Source organism: Podarcis gaigeae (genome assembly GCF_964106915.1).
Source record: "Podarcis gaigeae genome assembly, chromosome: 2".
NCBI classification, from domain to species: Eukaryota; Metazoa; Chordata; class Lepidosauria; order Squamata; family Lacertidae; genus Podarcis; species Podarcis gaigeae.
In genome coordinates this window covers 77,198,348-77,218,771 of record NC_139679.1, presented here as the reverse complement: position 1 = coordinate 77,218,771, position 20,424 = coordinate 77,198,348, and the positions used below count along the sequence as shown (strand labels likewise).

The 20,424-nt window shown below is 39.7% G+C and overlaps 2 protein-coding genes across 7 annotated transcripts in view; one reads left to right on the top strand and one right to left on the bottom strand.

Moving 5' to 3' along the window:
• The window catches only part of PFKFB4 (6-phosphofructo-2-kinase/fructose-2,6-biphosphatase 4), a 66,009-nt gene extending 62,249 nt beyond the window's left edge, over window positions 1–3,760 (top strand). For all 4 annotated transcript variants that reach the window (XM_083726843.1, XM_083726844.1, XM_083726841.1 and 1 more), the window contains one exon: window positions 478–3,760. Coding sequence is in view for 2 of the 4 variants with exons in the window: in XM_083726844.1 (XP_083582970.1) it covers window positions 478–537 (60 nt within the window). In the remaining 2 variants the exon portion in view is untranslated. The remainder of the gene's footprint in view (window positions 1–477) is intronic.
• Window positions 3,761–7,214: 3,454 nt separating this feature from the next.
• PRKCD (protein kinase C delta) overlaps window positions 7,215–20,424 on the bottom strand; it is a 59,219-nt gene continuing 46,009 nt past the window's right edge. For all 3 annotated transcript variants that reach the window (XM_083726762.1, XM_083726764.1, XM_083726763.1), the window contains exons 9-18: window positions 20,322–20,422; window positions 18,959–19,055; window positions 17,860–17,981; window positions 17,032–17,205; window positions 15,814–15,905; window positions 15,309–15,371; window positions 10,961–11,099; window positions 9,845–10,033; window positions 9,261–9,389; window positions 7,215–8,620 (exon numbers count right to left, since the gene is read on the bottom strand). In XM_083726762.1, coding sequence (XP_083582888.1) covers window positions 8,462–8,620; window positions 9,261–9,389; window positions 9,845–10,033; window positions 10,961–11,099; window positions 15,309–15,371; window positions 15,814–15,905; window positions 17,032–17,205; window positions 17,860–17,981; window positions 18,959–19,055; window positions 20,322–20,422 — 1,265 coding nt within the window. In that variant the 3' untranslated portion in view covers window positions 7,215–8,461. The remainder of the gene's footprint in view (window positions 8,621–9,260; window positions 9,390–9,844; window positions 10,034–10,960; window positions 11,100–15,308; window positions 15,372–15,813; window positions 15,906–17,031; window positions 17,206–17,859; window positions 17,982–18,958; window positions 19,056–20,321; window positions 20,423–20,424) is intronic.

Sequence of the window (20,424 nt, the reverse complement as noted above, 5' to 3'; positions counted from 1 at the left end):
TGGTAGTTCCCAGTGAACACTGGAAAAAACCAGACTTCTACCTAGGGCTACATAAGTGGCCCAGAGGCCTAAGACCAAGCATTCAAATTGCAACTAAACCCACATTGGGATCTCCTTGAGTTTCTGTTAAGCTGGTGTTCAGAACAATGGAACTGAAGACTGATGCATATTGAGAAATGTATTCCGGAATGATGGAACTTGTTACAACACATGAATATATAGAGGAACCAGATAAGACAAAATATTGTGACTTTATCCAACCCAACTCTATGCATATTTTCTGGGAAGCAAGGCTTCACTGATGTCTGTGGGTCTTCTGCTAAAGTAAATGTGCATAGGATTACAGCCTTAATTTCACCATATTTCCATCAACTAGCAAAGGAGAGCCCAATAGGTAGTGAGAAGTGTTCAGGAATTGGCCAAAGGGATTGTTTTCGAGTGAAGTATATAAAGCTTGCTGTCTTGTTCTCTTTTCAGAATGTATGCGTTAGCCGCTCTCGAGAAGAAGCTTTGAGGACTGTACCTAATCATTTGTAGCACCTTTGACCTCCCCTTGTCAGCACCGTCCCAAACTGCTGAAGCAGTGCTAAGGAAACCACTCAGGGACCTGAGAATGAAGGCAGCCTTCAAGGAAGCCCAGTAACACAGAAATGCATGCACTCCTCCTCTTCTCGAAGACGGCGTTTCAACTGCCTGGGTCTGGCACAAGGCAAAGTTGGCGTTAAAGGTTGAAATGGACCAAGTATTTGTGGAACAGAGAATGAAATTGCTTTTAAATTAATATATGTTATCTTTATCCTGTTGTTCTTCGACTGTGGATGTTAAAAGTATGAAATGCTGGTGTCTCTCTTAATGCTGTATCTTAACTTCAGCTTTCTTCTGCAATACTTTCCTAAGCCTTTCTTGCTGTGATTTCCTGTCTTATTCCTACATTATATATAAAATCTTTACCAAACATAGAACAGGTGTTTCTTCAACTGATGATTCTTCCAACTATTTATTTTAGTATACAGCAAAAGGTACCACCAGTCTCTTTGTGAGATATATTAATCCTGTTAATATATCAATTTTAGCAACAAGCAGTGTTGTCCACTTCAAGTCATTGCTTTGCAGTGAAACATTTGATTTTCTTTCCTTTTTTTTTGGTAGCTGCACTAATTTCTAGGTAATTTTACTAAAGGCTCCATTTAATGCATCACATCATTTAATGGAAAGCCAGAATAGGTAATATTTTCCCAAATGCATTCCATCTATCTTGTTGAAATGTTCCAGAACTCCTGGGTTATTATTATTATTTGAATAGTGTGTGAATAGTTTCCTTTCCACATCATGCATACGGCAAACCTATTTTGTCTGCTTATTGAAAACCACATATTTTACTTAACTGTTTTTACCTGGTCCCCCCCCCTCTTTTTAACCCCCTTAAACTCCAAACCCCAAGCAGAGAAGCCTGTGAAAAGGGAGGGTTTTTAATTGACACTAATGTAAACATTGCTCCAAGTAGAGCAGATAATAATAACAATAAAACAATTAGCATGGTGGTTACCAGAGGTGAATGGCAATAACAGTGCAGGGACGGTATAAGACAAATTACTAGAGAGACCAAATTATTATGAAGCGCTCCTGAGTTATTGGCATTAATGCAAGCTTGTTCTTACCCATCTTCTTGAACCAAAGTCACAGATGAAGTATTACGTGTTTGGGGTTTTTGTTTTTATTATGTATTGGTGATATTTAAGTTAAAATGCATTGGGTGGGTAAGATGAAAGCGATCCTTTATTACATATCTTCTACTTTATTGATGAGAACAGGATTAGCACATTCATAAATGAAAACAATCTTCCGTCCCCCCAAAAAAGAGGACTCAGGATTCTTTCTTCCCGTGAACCTTAAGTAGCCACATCTTTGCCTCGGTGCATTTCTTGAGTGGAGCTCAAGAGCATAGTGAAGAATAGGACCCTCTAGGATTTTCAAGTATTTATATGCAAAGAGAGATACTATGCTGTAAGTGAAATTGGATCAGTCCTGCTTTAGGGTCACAACCCAACAGGGATATGCTCCAGATATATCCTGTTGCAATGAATGGGAGGCGTGTGAAAGAAATTCCTGTTAGTGATAAAACTTCATGCATGTTAGGCCAGTTGTGTTTGTTGTACTAAGCCAACATATAGTGTAAATAATCTGTCCATGTGATACAAATCAGCAAGCGTTGCTGATTAGGTGCCTGTTTGTTCTTGAACTGAAGAAAGCTTTGTCCTGTGTGATTTGAATGCTTTTTTGCCTTGCTGTCTGTGCTGGTACCTCATCGAACCTTGCCATGCTGTTAATGTTAAGAGTTCTCTGCTATGTAAGCTTTGCCAAGTGGGGACTCGTTTATGTGGCTGGGTGCTATAATGTAACATACTGCCGTGTTCTTCATTTCTTTAATAAGGTAGCTTAGCAATATATTCAGCGCTCTGGAGATAAGCCATAAAGCCAACCTTATTTCAGAAACATAAAAAGGACTATGTTAAACCATCAAACACTTCAAAAGCGCTTTAGCTGTACTCCATCCTTTAAGATAATATGCCTTGACATCATAATGTATTTATTCAGGTAGATCACTACTTACTGGAGTAGATGAAAAGGGAGAGCTCTGCTGTTGGCCCACAGTACAGTGTCAGCTGGAGAAGGGGATTTTGGGTAATGGCTTAAATCACAGATGAATCGTGTCAACAGCCCAGCCCTAACTTCTCTAGATGTGAGCCACAAGTAATTATTATTATTATTATTATTATTATTATTATTATTATTATTATTATTATTATTAGCTACTTAGTGGGCTTGAGTTCACCCCTGAAAAGTTGAGGATCCATGAGCAGAAAATTGTGCAGGTATAACTTTGGATTTTAAGTGGTAAATGTGGTTCCTGTAAGAAAATATTCTCTGAGTTAGCTAAGCCTGCAAGTTAGTCTTCACTGGCGGGTGTAGCATTTTCTTCTAACCTTTTCTTAACCAGAAGTATTTGCTTTCTCTCCCCCCCCCCAACCTTCATATTGCTGTAAAACTGTGGCTAAATATTTTATGTATAGTAGATATTTTTATAGGCTACATCTAAATATACTGTGATAACAGTAGTTTCTATGTACAAGATTGTATAACTGAAAAAAATCATTGTGTGCAAGAATAAATTATAATTGTATGTTGATACTTGAAAATGAAAATACTTGGAAGCTCTGGATTCTAATTTAACTTAAGATGTGATCCTAATTCCACAATTTGGAAACAAGTCCCTTTGAAATGAGTTTGCTTGCTTCAAAGTAAATGAGTTTAAAACTGATATGTTAGATGGTTGGTGAGCCACCAGCTTCATCTGGGTTTCTAGCAATCAACTAATCCAGAAGACCTCCTGTATTTGTTGATCCACAGGACTGCTTCATCCTCTACTTTTGAAAGTGTGAAGAGTGTTTCTAAAAATATGGATCTGACAGGTATATTTATCAGAGAGTTGCTATAACTAGCCGTTTCCTTTTAAGTGTACACTTGAATGAAAGCTGGTGGCTTTGCTTATGTGAAATTCCTCTCAGTAGGTACTAGAAATGGAAAAGGTTATGAAAATTATTTCCTTTTGTCATAACATGTATCGTAGACCCAAATGATTTTGAATGAGACTAATTCAGATGTGACTGTTAACTCACCTAGTTCTAAGGATATATTTGGCCTTCAATTTAATCTTATATGAGATTTATCCCAAGCTAATAAACATTGTTTTAAATTGTGAGGGATGCTAATTGACTTCTCTCTCTCCTGGATCTTTTTTTTTTTTTTTTGACACTTCTGGTATGTGCAAACATGTCCAGCTCAAGTGCAACGATGTTCAAACTAAAATCTGTCAGATTGGGTCAAGCATATATTTCAAGTGCTATTGATGAATATCGAGTCATTTCCAGGTTTTTTATATTCTACAACAGGCCAGGAACTGTGAGGTTTGCTGGAGTTAGTGCTAGATGAACTGTCACTGGATGAACTGTCAATGTTTGGTTTTAAGCAGCACTGCTGTATGTACATATGTTTTTTAAAGTGTTGCTGGCACTTTGAGACTAGCAGAAACAGGTGACTGCTTCTTTTAAACACCTACTCCTCCTTCAACCATAATTTATTTACCCCCTGCCATTACTCTTAAAACAACTCTTCTTTTAGGCTGCCATTGCAAGTGTTTAAATAGCACTGTCGTTGTTCCTGGTTGTTTCCTGAAAATGCTGGATTAATTTGGATCAAAGAGAATCAGAACCTTATCTTTCTACAATTTTCAGCTATCTTTCTACATTTTTTTACATCAAAGAGTGCTATTTATTTAATGTAGTGATGCAAGTGTAGCACTGTATCCTGGCATGTCCATTTTATAGGGCATAGAACCCACATGGTTCGTAGCCGCTGGGACAAAAAGAAAGAATTAGGACAATCACAAACTCTGTTGTCTTCATGACTGCTGTATGATAATTCTATGAACACGCATCCCTCTCTTTTCTTAATTCATTGTACCAGTCTTTGGCCAGAATACGTTGTCTTAATGTATGCCTTTTAAAAATGTCTGTGACTAGGGTAGAGCCCACTAATAATTAGAGCCGACAACAGCAGTACAGTACAGTCCCCTCTATGTAGCAAATCTTCTATAACTCTCATCACTTTCCCAGCTGCCATCACTCTTTCCTCGGCCATCCTTCTTTTCCATCTTTTCCACCTTCCTCTGTGTTTGCATCATTCCTTTTAAACCGAATTGTTGAGAGATTTCACTCCACAGAGAATAACCACTTAACAGATTTTAACCAGCTGGTTCCACAAAGTCAGGGTTCACAATATGCTGAGATGATGGATTCCTTTCATTTTTGTTTAGGATGGAGGTAATTGCGGTTAGGGAGTAATCTGTTAATTGTGCCTCACAAGTTGGAGGCTTTAAATGCTTAAAGCAGACTGAACTCCACCCTGCTCAGTATTTAAGCCTCTCCTATTTTATCTTAGTCTGAGTCTTTGTTATTGACAAAATCTAAAAACATGGAAAATGGTGTGATGGATCCTTTTTTCACACTATTCCAAACTTATTTTTGAAGGGTTGTTTTGTTCTTAACAAAACAACAGATAGAAAATGACCCTTCCTGCTAGTCAGATGATCCTGGGATCAATTCTGCCCTGCTCACTCTATCTTGTGTAGTCTGCATTAACCACAGACTGGTGGCTAGGAAGGATCTGTCTAGAAGTGTTCTATTTTCCCTGAAAGTTACCAGGCATCTAACACTACAAATTCTTGAATGTTTGTGTGCCTGATGTTGATGATGTGTAATGGGTGAGGACACTGAGTTGGCAAGTACAAGCCATGCTTTGGTGATGTGGCACAAATTCATTTAAATAATTTTAACTAATATAATTTAATGTAATTAAGGTATGTCAGTAGCTGGATTACACTATGTGCCCAAGACCCAGTAAAGGGTTGGCTCTCATGTTCCCACTTCCCATTCTCCTGTGTGGCCAGCTTTCAGTTTCAAAGAATGTTGATGTGTCAAACAAACCAATTTCAAACCATGGGTTATGAAGTTGTCTTGTTTAACCAGGTAGTTTTGTAGACATCACCAGCTGCTGTCTTGTAATTCATAGTATTGTTGTATTTCTTTTTTTAGCTGATCAAGGAATTTTCACTTTCCTTTACCATGCTATGATGTTTGGAAATAAGCTGACAAAGTAGTGCAGGAATGGGGAACCTTAGGCCTGGGTGGGAGGCAAAACTATCCCTGGGCTTTCTAGTCCAGACCTCCTACTGGCCCTTCTTTGCACATGCTGTGTTTTTCTCTGATTAGACTGTGTTATTGTAGCCTAATGCCTCTTGATTGTCTGCATGAAGAATAGAAAGTGTGTGTGTGTCTATGTGTAGAAACTAGCCTGATTTACAAAAGTTAAATTGAGTTGCCTCTCTGCCCCTTAGAAACACTCGCATGCACCCCCAAGAAGGGTGTGTGGCCCTTGAGCTGAAAAAGATTTCTGATGGCAGTATAAATAAAGAAATAGTTTAAATGTTACAGAAGACAGTTGGCAATTTTCTGTAATGCTTCTGTACTGTTAGTCAGTGTTAATCAGATGGAGGGAAATCAATTATGGAATAAATAATGAATCTAACATTCCATAGGGAATACCTTAGTTTTACTTTTACTTGTAGCTCTAGGAAGTGGCCTAATATGTCCAGAGGTACATTCTGAATTTATGGAGGATTTAGAAATTGCTGTTACAAAGGAAGTTGCCTGAGGAGAATTCAGTTTATATCAGGCCAGTGTTGAGCCCAGAGTCATTTTTAAACTTCCTAATTTCATGAAATATCTGGATAATCACCCAGAGTCCTACTGGCAAATCTTGTGTAGACTACCATGACAGACCTATATTTAATTTAGTATTACCTCAGTGTTTAAAAAGTAGTTTACAAATGCATAGTGGTATGCGTAGCTGTGGAAACTTGTGCTTTTGCCTATAAAAACAAACTCCTAGGAAGTATTGTACTGCCTGACTCTTTAGCCAAAGTGTCTGCTGTTGATGCCTAGAGAATAAATATTTTTAGTAACCTATGAAACCTGGCACATGGGAAAGATACGTCTTGCAGCAAGCTGGACTTAACAAATCATGTGACTTTCAACAAGAGTAAGGCTAGATTTGTAGCTATCAAAACAAAGAGTTTCCACAGTAGGGATATTTCAAGTTGCAAGTGGTGCACTTCTGCCTTGAAGCATCACTCAACTTTCAAGAAGCAAAAATATTAAAGCTAAAGATTATGTGTATCTTAAAAAGAATCATGAATGTTTAAAAATCCTGTCATGTGTCCCTGAGAGAGCATCCCAGGGGACCATAGCCTTTCTAATGGATACCAAAGCTCTAATGTTGGTGCCTCCAAAGCCTAGGGCTGAACCAATGCCAGAACACTGTTGGCATTAGAGCTAAAAAGGGAGTGTTGCTCTGGCATCGACACCCTGAGGATTAATTCCAAGGGACATCCATTTTAGGCCTCAGGGGAAGCCATTGCAGGGAAGGCAATATTTATGGTAGTGGAGTGGGGGAAGTAGGAATACTTGGCAGCTAGGGCCCCTGCAGGCTAGCAAGAATATCCTCAAAGTCAGTGGTGGCTCGTGCTTAAAAGAGCCTGCTTTGTGGGTTAGTGTCCAGGTCATTCGCTTTCAGAGGGTAAAATAGGAAGGGCAGCGTTTCAGATAATAGATGTATTTTTATTTAGCCTTCCAAGTTTTTCAACAATCCATAATCAATACATCGGTTTGACAGCATTCCTTCCCTGTTACCCCACATCCTACCCACCCCACAGTTTCAACATGCTGTACATGTTGTAGGGTGTTTCTGCCTAGCCTAAAAATCTGTTATCTGGATCAAGATACAAGGTAGCAATGATTAGTTATCACATACTGTGTATTTAAATACTCCTACGGGAACTAACCTTCATCTTCTCAAGCGTGCTGAGGCTTGACTAGACCTATATTGGCTGGCAACGAGACCAAAGTTAGACCCAAACCACACAGGTCTTTAACGGCAGGTTCTTTGAAATGAGACCTGCCCACCATCCTTCATTAAAGGTGTGTTGCCTGGTCTCATGCATGTCCAACTGCATTCTACCTCACTGTGTGCCCAATACAGATTGATACCTGGAAAAATAAATGACAAGATGGCACCTCCTCCCCCACTTACACAACTAAGTTGAGCGTTCTATTTGTCTTCCAACACTGAGGACAGGACAGCATCCTCAAAGGGGGCGGGGGATTAAATGGCACACATACACGCAGCTTTGTTCTCTAGCACTTCACTTCCTCACTCACTGGGTTGCAGATAGGGGGCCTGTGGTAGCTGTAGTCTTAATAAGGAAAGGCCCACATGTTTTTAAATTAAAAAAAGACTACTTTCACTGTCTTTTAGATTGGGCTTCATCCATGAACAGCAAAGCAAGAACAACTTAAAAGGCTGTAAACTTGCTGGATTGAGGACCTGAGAAGCACCATAATCAATTGATGCCACTTTTTATTAATTAAAAATAGCAATATTTGAAGCTCAGAATCAACTCAAATTATTTAGTTTGATGGACATTAAAAACTGCCTAGCCATTTCACTTTATTTGAAGGGTAGTACCCTTCAATAACCTCTTTCACCTCTTGAGCAAAATATACAGCATATACATAATTTCCCCCCCAAACGGATAACTACATTCAAGTAACCACGTACACAATTTGCATTTTCCCTACTGCAGAGGAAGTCATTTACATATGATTCACAAGGATACTTAAACCCAGCCATGCACAATGAAGCTACTGCCAGAATGAGCACAATTAGTCGCTATTGAGTGTTGTTCGAAAGGAAAGAGACGACGGTATCCTTTGATCACATTTCACATGGAGTGTTCGAAAACTTCCATTACAGCAGTACCTGAAAGTTCCTCTGTGCTGATAAACTATTTCTCTAAAATGTGTTCAAATTTAGGGTTGGTAAAAGAGAACCCAGCAAATGCAGATTGATCCATAGAGTCTATTAAGTTTTTGTCACTATATGATAGCCGTGGCTTCTCACTCAAAAATTCTCTGTCAAAATTGCTGTAGTCACTTGCTGATTTCTGTACAGAAGAGAAGAAAAGGACCGAAAGAAAGAAAAAAATTAGTCAAAGTGACTTCAATCCATCTTGCCCTTGCTCAGTAGGAGTCCCATTTCATTTTAACAAGCTCAGACAAACAACTGCAGCATGAGTTTGGTTGGCTGCACTGCTCCAGCAAGTAATAAGTAGGAATTTATCATACATCAGGTGGAGATTGTTTTATCAAACAATCACCTGCAATGTCTAGTAATACTTGAATCCAGAAAGTCATGCATATCTGCCATCTAGCCATAATTTGCTACCAGTAAGAAATAGGATCAACCACATATTGAGGGCAGAGCACAAATCAGCATACACAAGGTTCCAGCTTCAGTTCCAGATACCTTCCAGACCCAAATCCTTCCCTTTACCTTAAAAAAAAACCCTGCACTGATTTACTTAAAACTGAAAAGAAATCACTTTTAAAATTATATCAGTGAGCAGCATTACCCATAGGGGAAGGGCCACTGCTTGGCGCAACAAGCAAATATTGTTTATTGTTATATTTTTAAATATTGTGTTATCTGTTTGGTTATGTGGTATAATTGTGGAAAACTTAATAATTTTTTTTTGGAAAAAGCATCAGAGTTTTATACTTGGCTAGATTCAAAAGGATACGTACCACTTTGGGTTTGAAGGGCGGTTCCACTTCCCTCTTCTCAAGTGCTGTCCAATTAATCGCTTTGAAGAAAGAATGATCTCTGATGTTTCCAGTTATTCCCAGTCGTCTTGTTGGATCCCTTTCAAACAACTACAAAATATAATGCGCATCCAGCTTCAGTTACTTGGCCTGCAGAACACATTTCTGATAGAAACTATGACTTTAGCTGCTGTTCAGAAAAATAAGACGCTGGACTCAATGGCATTGATCTAGGGCAGCCATTGTGGCCAGTTCTAGTCACTATTGCTGGCAGCTGCAAAAGCTGCTTTGGATGGGGAGAAGGGGTGGTATGTATGCCATATGACTGCCCAGTTGCTGTGTATACAACATAATCTGCAACAAGGGGGCATATTATCACTAGGCTGCATGTGACAATGCAGCAAGACCCTCCAGTCCTGTAGCTGGTTATATAATTACTGATTATTTCACAAAAATCTTTGCCTGGAATGCAGGGCACTTAAGATCTATTACTAGCTTAAGATATTCTCCAGGCCCCTTTCCATCTTCCCAAACAGAAAAATGATTCAGCCTTAACAAGTGTATACCTTCTCTAGTATATCCTTAGATTCCTTGGTAATCCAGCGAGGGTAGTGAGGTGTGTCCACACGGATTGACTCAAATAACTCATCCTCATCATCACCATGGAAAGGAGATTGTCCAATAAGCATCTCATACAGCAAGACTCCAAACGACCACCAGTCCACAGAAAACGTGTATTTTAGGCCTTGCAGAATCTGTTGTCGATACAAGAAAACAACAATGTAAAATGCAGTGGGAAGCTTTCCTAACTCCTCAAGAGTTGTACAAATCAGGATTTCGGCTTTCCACAATTTAAAGCAATTTTTCTCTCTCAGTCCTTTTATCACATTCTCAGTCCTTTTATCAGCATGAATCACCTTTGATTCATTGGCTGCATTGGGACTCAACGTTAAACTATTTACTTTTGAGTTTACCTCTGACAGGGAATGAGATGTGGGCTGTCATGTTTTTGCCCACCATGTTGTGGCAAATAGTAACATCCAATTGGGTTGAACAAGTTTACCTGTACTGAACATTCTGGCCTGAACCCATAATACGTACCACTATTTCAACTGTGGTACAAACTGTGAGCTTGAAGAACCTAGGAATAAATAAAGTCAGCATATAGATGGCTCAGGTGTAATTTTCTACCCAGGGTATGGTCATTCCCTCTCATACTGGGTTCCCTAAGCAATGTCTAACTAGGCTTTATTTAGAGCAGCGGTGGGAAATCTGTGAACTTCCAGATGTTGGATTCCATCTCCCATCAGCCCCAGCCAGTCTGGCCAATGGTCAGGGATAATAGGAATTCAGTAATATCAGGAGGATCAAAGATTAGCAACCCCTTCCTTAGGAGATAACATGAAACACTATTTATTAATTATAATATTCAGTAAGCCCACAACTTACATGTGGGTTATGTTCCATGCGCCTAAATCCAAATAATGTATAGTCAAAACATTCTGGGTGCAATGGCGAATGAGATAGCCAGTCTTTCCCCCCAGATGCCAACCCCCTTAAAAAAAATTAATAATAATATTTGCCAAGTGTGTGAAGTTGAATGCACACAAGTTAATTGTGGACTTAATGAATTCTAAATGGCTATTTCAAGAGCTGGTATGTTACACATGTATGTTCCTTACTTCAGGCGCTATGTAGTCTGGAGTACCGCAGAAAGTTGTCGCCTTGTTCTCACCAAACACATTCTCTTTGCACATCCCAAAATCAGCAATTTTGATGTGACCTTCTTTATCAAGCATCACATTGTCTAGTTTGAGGTCTCTGTGTGAAAAAAATAAAACTAATCAGCACAACCATTCAAATTGGACAAAAGCACCCTAATGACTTAGCAATTTCATCCACTTAAAGATATTTGCTTTCAACCTCATAGGATACTTTCAGCATTAATAAATAGTTAATGGCATGTCTGCCAGAGTGGAGAAGATACTGAAGTTGGCAGATAAGTAAACAAACAATTTTCCCAATTTTTTTTTTAATGAAAACTAAGGCAGAAGAAGGGCTCCAATGCTAACTCCATTTTTATTTTTTTTAAATAAATTTTTATTGGGTTTTCACATTTTATATAGACAACACAAACACAAAAAGACACAAACAAAACATGTATAGTTTCAAATATTTGCTTTCTTAACCTCTTCCCCTGACTTCCCCTCCCCCCCCACTTCATACATCCTACCTCCAATAGATAGCTCAGCAAGTCCTTACCTCTCATCCTTAAAATATTATTATTGTTATTATTTTTAACTTAACTCTTCTTATTTAACCAAATTTATCTTAAACAAATCTCTTATAAACATTTTGCTTTTTTCTAAGGTTGACCCAAGTTCCCTTCCACAGATTCCCCTTTCTTTCATTAAATATTAGTCATACCAACTAAACACAAAAATCATTAAAATTTTCAAAAATCTGCTCTCCCCCCCCTCCCCCGGTTTCAGTCCCCTTCCGCATAAATGTCCACAGAAACGGCTCTTAGCCTGGATTTCTCACATCCGAGGCCTTCAAGTCTCTGTCCGTCTCTCTCTGCCAATTTTGTTGGTAGTCCTTTATGTTGGTCCTCAGGTCTCAAAGGAGCTCTGGTACAATAAAGTCAAAATTGGAGCAAAACCTCCTGCCTTGGAGTACAGTAAGTTCAAAGCTGTTTCCAACCTGCTTTCCATATTCAGAAGGGTAGTCCCAGTCGTATTTCTTGTTTCTTTCAAAATCAAATATTCCAAAGGCTCCAAGGATTCCCTCTTCCATCTCAAGCAAGTTTATAATCCATGAATCTTCTTCTTTATACTCCACAAAAGTAGGCTTCTGGTTGGTACTTTCCACCTGAACTTTTTCCACTCCTTCCTTCACCTCTAATTCTTAAGATATCTCTTCCAGTTCGGCTGCAGAGTTTTTTACTGGCAAGTCCTTAACACAGTCAACAGCATTGCTTACTTTAACAATCAAGGTCGATAACCCTTTAGCCATAGCTGTGCTCTGGTCTTGTAACTTTCCCACGAGAAAAAACATTTTTTCCAGCTCTGCCTGTATTTTTTCATCTACAGCCATTGTAGTGTCTCAGAATTCCCCCTAGAGGGATTCTGGTTACTTGGTAATCCTTTTCCAACAGTCCGTTACTTTGTTATTTATTCCTTCTTTATTTCCACCAACTTAAATTCAAATATAACACAATTAGTCCGCAAAGAGAGAATTTAACAATTTTTTTCCTAATTTTGACAGCTCGTTTGACAGCTCCTTTGACAGCTGTCAAGCTCCTTATTTCTTTTCAACAGGCTCTCACTCGCAGGGCACTCCCGGGTCCGGGGGGGGGGGGTTTCCAAAAGCTTCTAAAAGTTCTTCTTCTTAACACAATACACCAAACTTCTTATGCCAATCGTGGAATTGGTATCTTTTATCTCACAAGGAGGAAAACAATCACCCCACCTTAGTTATCAAATTCTTGCTTTAGATCATCTGTAAAAAGGGGGGGTGCGGACTTCCTTTTAGCACCCCCCCCCCCGATCGTACCGAATTCAAAGAGAAAAATTTCTTAAGTCCAAATTCCGTTCTACTCACAGGTTGTTTCTTTACGTCCAAATTTTCAAGGAAGAAAGTCAGCGCTCTCCGGTCATGGCTCGCGGCTTCACTCCACTGAGGTAGCGATCAACTCACAGCGCCACGCCACCCTTCGTATCCTCTCCGAAGCCTTTAAAAAGGCTCTTCGTGTGTCGAAGGGGGCGCTTAAGGCGCCCACCGAGTCTCCAAGTCTGCAGGCTTTAGCGCCTGCGGTTTCTAGGGGTCCCCGCGTCGCCGTCGCGGCAGGACCCATCCCCAGTAGAGCCGATTCCCTCCGGAGCTCGGAGGGAATCCGCCATTAACCGATCGCGCTAACCCGGAAGTCCTCTAATGCTAACTCCATGTCAAAAGCATGAATTAAAATAAATCCATGAGAAAATGAAAATTGAGGCTTTTGAGGTGGAGGCGCTATGTAGAATCCTTAATGTGTCTACCCTGGGGCACAATGAAATTTTGCATTGGCAACAAAGGCCTTCACTTCTAAATGATTCAACAAGTTGTGTTATTTATCACGTTTGCATCCAACACAGAAATATTGAGTTTTAGTCACATATTTTTTATTTGCCTATGGTGCATAAACCATTTGTTTTAATTTACACAGATCCATTATCAAGCCACATTAAGAATAGTTCATTGCATTGTGCAATTAATTATAGCTTTAACCGATGGGGTAAATGCTGCAAAAGAGTCAACAAGCAAAGCTCCAGCTATAGTCTGGGTTCTATCCTACAGACATGTGTTCATCATTTGCACTCTGGTCTTAAGAACCAGTTGCCAATAAACTTAAAGCACACTTCCAATAAAGCCATAAGAACCAGTTGCCAATAAACTTAAAGCACACTTCCAAAAAACTTACTGCCAAGAAGCCAGTAGCAGAGAATTAAGGATGCATGCAATCAACAAAAACTTTCAAAAGTTTAAAATACTGCGTCTTAATGAAGCTTGATAATTCCGTACTGAAATATGTACAGGAGGGTGGAAGAAACGGTATTTCCCTACCCACTTTTGACAACTTTTCCTTTTTAGAATGGCTGCAACATCCAGTCAATTCACTGCTGAGATTAATTAAAAGCTTTCTGATTAGTTAAAAAGGTGCTCTCATTAATTGAGCAACGCCTTATTTTTATAAGAACTTATTTTTAATAAAAGTGCCAGGCATTATCCTTGAAAATACATTCTCAAATAGGATAGAGCAGCTTTTCTAAAATGTTGCCTGGTGCAACATACACACAAACACAGGCATGTACATATGCATAACACATCTAAAAACAATGTGCTTCCCCCCTTTAAACTGTTTTATTCATGTGCAAGTTTATATCCAGCAATTAACTCTGCAACAGCCCCAATCTCTAGCAGTTTGCATTTAGCATTGTATTAAAGTGAAAGGCTGCCAATAGCTGTTACTGGCCAGTAATGATATCATGAAAGTCTGTGTTTCATATGACATCAAGAAATTCTTTCCTTGTTGGCAGCTGAATTCCCAAGAGCAGCAACCATTGCCAAGGCACAGTCAACTGCCATTTCTCATCATGAAAAATTTAGACAAAGCTTCTGTAGAAGCACACAATACAGCTCTATTTAAGTTCAAGTTAGCAGCCCTCCCACTCACAGGACTGATACTTGTAGATAAAAAAAAACTTCCTTCATATTATTTGCATAACTACTTCATTCTGTAAAACAGGACATTAACAAATAGCTAACTTGCAGTTTCAGAAAATGTTGCTAAATATAAAATGCTGCAGAATAGCTTTCAAACAAACTCTTAGATGACAGCTAATAGGAGACTTGAGTGCGGCTTATGAAACTGTAGCCCGCTTAGTACAGTCTTCAGATCTGGTGAACATGGCAGAGATTTCAAAACGAGGCATCACTTGAAGATGTCAGCCAAGCCTGAGACTTGTTGGCAGCAGTCTGTCTACAAGTAACGTTATCATATGAATTGTGTCGTCAAAGAACATTTCTGCATTTTATAGATAGGGAAAAGACACTGGTATCATAGACAGATGTGAATTCTCTCTGCCTCTCATGAACAGCCACCCACTGAGGATGCTGTCTCCCCTTTCCAGGATTGTATCCTGGATTAATTACTATCAATCTCCTTTGGCACTAGAAGGAAGACAAAATATCTCAGTTTTGTGTCTAAGTGCTTGGCAATCAAGAATGTGAAACAAAGGGTCTTTTGTCTAATGTAAATAACATTTCTTTATTCATGTTGCCAAGGAGAAAAACATAAGAAAACAATTCTATATTGGCCTCAAGTGCTTGCTGAATTGCTTCTTTTCAACATATTTGGAATAAAATCAGATTTTTAATAGGGAACAGTTCCTTGTAAAACACTCTGCTTGTCAGTTAATGACAGAATCCACCAATTCAGGACGTAACTGTTGCAATGTTTTACAAGGCTTACCAAGGTCAATCAGCACTCACCTATAAATAATGCCTTTGCTATGAAGAAATTGTAGGCCACACAGTATTTCAGCTCCATAAAACCTGAAACACAGTAAAAACACTTTAAATGGAGGGATTAATTTAAATAAAGTAGGGGCCTACTGATGATGTAGTACTTCATTTTCTTTTGGTTACTTTTTCAGAAACCTCTCACTTTCCCCCTAGCCACTAAATGCTGGATAGTTTGTCTAACACCCTAGGATACAACTTAAGTTGGAAAAAGCTATTCCTAAGTCAGCTCCTTCCCCAAGTATACTTCTTGGAAATCTAACAGTTCCCTTTAATACCGTGGCAAAACTGAGCAAGGCAACGGTGCCGTAAAGCTAAGCACTTGTGGAGGTGCAACAATCTGTGATATGAGTAGAAAACTTGCTGTTATGTTGCATAGGTGCAGAAGCTAAAAGCACATCCTGTCTTAAACAGAAGGGCAGTTTTAGAATTGGGCACACAAACCTTGCCACAACATTATGTTATCAACACTTACGTAGCTCTGAAAAGATCAAAGCGGCCTTTGTCCTGTATATGGAACATTAGGTCTCCGCCATTAAGGAATTCCATAACGAAAAACAGATGGTCCTGTTTACAAACAGGAAAAACACAACATTAGCTGACTGATGTCACTATATACACAGTATGAACATGTTGTTCTTCAAGTGAGGCGAGTCATATATTGGTGGCTGCCTCTAGCTGGAAATCTTAACAAGCAGCGTCAGACGTTTATTGATGTAGAAAACTTGTATGACACCCTTCCAATGCGTGTGCATTGCTCATGAAGGCTGACAACAATTAAGCACAAGACCATTCCACAAAAACTGTAAAAACAGCAGCAGATGACAACACTTTAAAAATGAGGTTATGCTGTGTAAAGATCATCTGCCTGGCATGACAAATGCTAATTGGAACAAGGAAGATTTAATCAGTCAGTGAAAAACAGTTAAGAGAGGGGCCCAGAAAGCAATAATATGAGAGCATTGGTGGATTTCACCAATGACCCACCTATCCTCCCCTCACAGTGGCCAACCAGATGCCTATGGGAAGCCTGGAAGAGAGGATCTCACAGGGTAGGTTATTCCACAGTCTGGATGCAGGCAATGAGAAGGTCCTTTCTCTCATGTGGACTACTTGTGCCTCAGTCACAAAACAAGATAGAGAGAAGAGTCTCTCCAATAGATTTGGGAGTTTGGTATGGGAAGACATGGCCCTTGGGTATCCCAGACCCAAACCATTTAGACAGGAAGGGAAGACCGCTTCTCCTCTACCAGATTCCAGAGCCTTTCGTGAATCTATCTTCCATTTCTGTATTTAGTGAAAAAGTTGCACCAGGCTCACTTTTTCAGGAAAAGTTTTATTTTCATGTCGTGGCTATTTCAGGGTCCCTTCCAACTCAAACATGTATTTGGGAACCTTCTTTATAATTTCTAACCTTATATTTGTGTGGTGCAGGTACTACTATTGTGACCCACCTTAGGTTAGGCTGCAACCCAGGAATGGGACCCAACATATGAGCTGAAGTCCAATGGTGTCCATTGTTTGTTTAATGGACAAATAATGCAGAGCTTGCAAATGGATACTTAAGGAGTATGCAAGAAGATACACAGATGTAATAATATGCTCTTTAAGCAAACATACTCTCTTCAAATAAGTCACCCACATATTTTACATTGCCAGTCACAGCAACAGCAAATTAAGGATTGCAGTGTACCTTTGTCTGAAAAGTGCAGTATAAATGGGTAAGAAATGGATTTTCCCATGCCAGTGCTAAGACCCGCTTTTCTACCATGGTGCATTCCACATCATCATCAATTAGTACCACATCCTTTTTCAAAGCCTTTACTGCAAAAAATTCATTCTTCCCTTTCAGTTCAGCAAGTAGTACCTGTAAAACAAAAGATTACTTTGGGATGCAAATTATGCTTTAGAAAATCACCAGATGATCATGTCCTGGATTTGCCCCTCTGTGCAACAGTGGAATTAGACCTGATCAGAGTGCTATACCCTGTACTCAGGCAAATAAACGTGTCATTTTGCAGCCTACAGTCATATGTGTTCATAAAAATCGGAAACAGTCTCATGGCATCCTGAGCTAAGAACTCAGTGTGACTGAAGCCTTCATGGGTTAGAACAGATATCAGGTACAGCAGGTGCTGCCTAGAGTTGGCCAATAGGCCATACAAGTTTCCCCTTGTACCTGGGATCTCCTTCCCAGGGTCAAGCCAAGCAGCGAAAAGGCAGAGTACTAGGAAACGTTTCATTTCACAGCAAATATTAAAAGCCACAATAAAGCCACAACTGAAGGTGGGAATGTGGGGGGAGTGGAACAACACCTTCCTCACAGCCACCAAAGGTCCCAGGCACCTGTTGCCTTGAGTCTTAGCCCCCCGGTCCCACTTTGCTGGTGGCCTGAAGAATCACATGGATCACTTTCTCTCTCTCTCTCCCCACACCATATAAGGCATTCTAGCAACATACAACCAGCAGTTTGGTAGTTGTTTATACGTGCAAAGAAAATCATGCCCTACCAGTTACCTACCTTTCCAAAGCTTCCTTTCCCAAGAACTTTGTGGAATACAAAACTGTCTATGTTGAATTTCCTCCTACCAGATGGTCGTGACAGCGAACGTCCCTCCCAAAGCTTATCATACTCACTATTATCTGTAAGAAGCGAAATGCAATTTTTTCTGTTAGGACCAGGAAGCTTCTCTCTCTTCTCCCTAAATGGCATGCTATTCTATGGCTCTATGAAGTGTTGATGTATCACATGGACCATTCCATAAATCTGCTCCTGTCACTAGAGTGAAGGACGGAGGGAATGTATGCTGTCATGCATGTGCATGTATGCATGGAATTATAAGTTCAAATTCCATGCAGGCATGAATTCAAAACGAATTCAAAACATCAGAGCTGCCTCATACACACACAGCTCTTGACTGGGTTCTTAACTAGAGGCTTTAATAACTGAAGTTTAGGGAAGCTGTTACATTTCTGCCTACACTGCTTACAGGGGCATGGAAGGGGGCAGATTTTATTTAGATAATTGTTATGCCACCCTTAAGGCATAAAATAAAAGTATACAAACAATAAAAATATAAAGAAAGGATCTGGCAGAAAAGCTAAAGCCATTAATAATAGCAAACCATGTTACACTACATGCTGAAATGCATCTACAAATAAAATGAATACTTTTGCCTGGTGCCAAAAAATGACATCAGCTTGTGACAGTTCACCTTTCCTAGGAAAACAGTCCATAAACGAATACTAGCTGCCAAGGCTAGCCTGCTCATGAGGCTCGGGTGAGGCAGTTGTCTCAGGTGGCAATCTGGTCCTTTCGGTACCAAGCCAAAGGTGATTTCATAGGCAAGGAGATTCTGAAAAACTCTCCCTCACCAACAAAAGTTATAGTCAGATTGAATTAAGGCTCTCAGCTACAAGGTAGGATGCTGTAGTTACATGTGAAGAAGTGTTGTGCATATCATTACTTGTTGTCCATGTCTTTGCATAACTACTTTAAGAATAAACCATCAAACCAAGTGACAAAATATTGTTTGTACTATATGGGTATTGACAAGTTTTAAATTTACGTGTTAACTGTTAGAGTTATGCATACACAATAAAGAAAAAATGTTTTTCACCTGTTGTATCGCCACTCAAGGATTTAGGTTTTTTATCAAAATCTTGGTAAATTCCGACACTTTCTACTGACCCAGAATCAGATTTTCTGGAAGATTTCTGAAAAGAAACAATATTAATATTCATATTAGTATGTGTAGAAGAAGAAGAATGGAGGATTTTAATTTTCCACTGGGTTTGTTGTCTTATTTTACCAGAACAGATTGCACATGACCAGTTTCTGCAAAACATTTCTGCAAACTGTGGGGACACAAATACAGAGAATGGGCACCTGATGATGTGAAACATGCATGCGCCACAAGTGTGTACATGAATTCTTACACCGAGTCTTTTTGTGTATGCAAATTACATGCAAAGTGGCAAACTTATGTATTCTGCATATGATGCTTGTAGACACAGTTGTCACATTAGGGATTCATGGTTACCAAGGTGCTAAATCTGACAGTTTGTGAAACAGTGTCTCTTGTCATCAAAAGCTTCTCCCACATCCCGATCTTCAACTATGAAAACTGGAAATGGACTTTAGATTCTTACTTTAAACATTTGAACATTTGACTTGAATGTCAATAAATCTGCATTTCTAGAGACAGGGGCTGTGTTCAGTTGTCACGTTTCCCGTTTTCCAAATCAGTTTGTAGGTCTGTGAAACAGCTCTGTGCCTGCGTGATTTCCCTATGTTGCAACCCTAGTCTGGAAGATCTGCTTACACCATTTTGTTGGCTTGCATTAAATGGCAGATTGTGACTTGATTAAACCAGAAAATGTTCTACTAAGTTTGAGGGAAGAGGAACAGGAGATAATGTGTACACTGGTGGAGGAAGGAGGGGTGGGGGTAGCATACCACCCCTGGCAGCGCGATCCCGGTGTGGAGCCATTGCAGCTGCCCCCGCCTGCACTGGGTGCTACGCCCCCTGCAGGTGGCACGCCATGCCCCTGGGACGCACACCAGCCATGCCCCCACCTGCTCTCTGCCCCCCCCCGGTGCCGGATCATGAAGCTCCTCCACTGAATGTGTAACACAGGGTTTGTCCCTGATCCACCAGATGTCCGAACGCAGCCACAGAGTGACCACAGATGCACATTTACACAAGTGCCAATTTGCAATGGGGCATTTGTAAGGACTTTAGCTGTTCATCTGAACCTCTTGCTAAATATTGAGGAAAATCTTACCACAATTCTGCACTTCATCTGAAATCCAAGTAAGCAAGGGGGTGGTAATATCCCCATCACTTAACAGGGTAAACTGGATGTCAATGTTGCTAAGTGGTTATACATATGATAGGGAATTTATCACTTGAAAATTATCATTTGTATTGACGATTAGATCATAAAATATGATATGAGGAAAAGGACTAAGCAGCATACCTGACTAACTTGAGTTAAAGCTTCTGCCAATAATTTCTGATTGATTCCACAGAGATTTGCCACTTTCTTCTGACATTTGTGGTGCACATTCATTCCACATTCT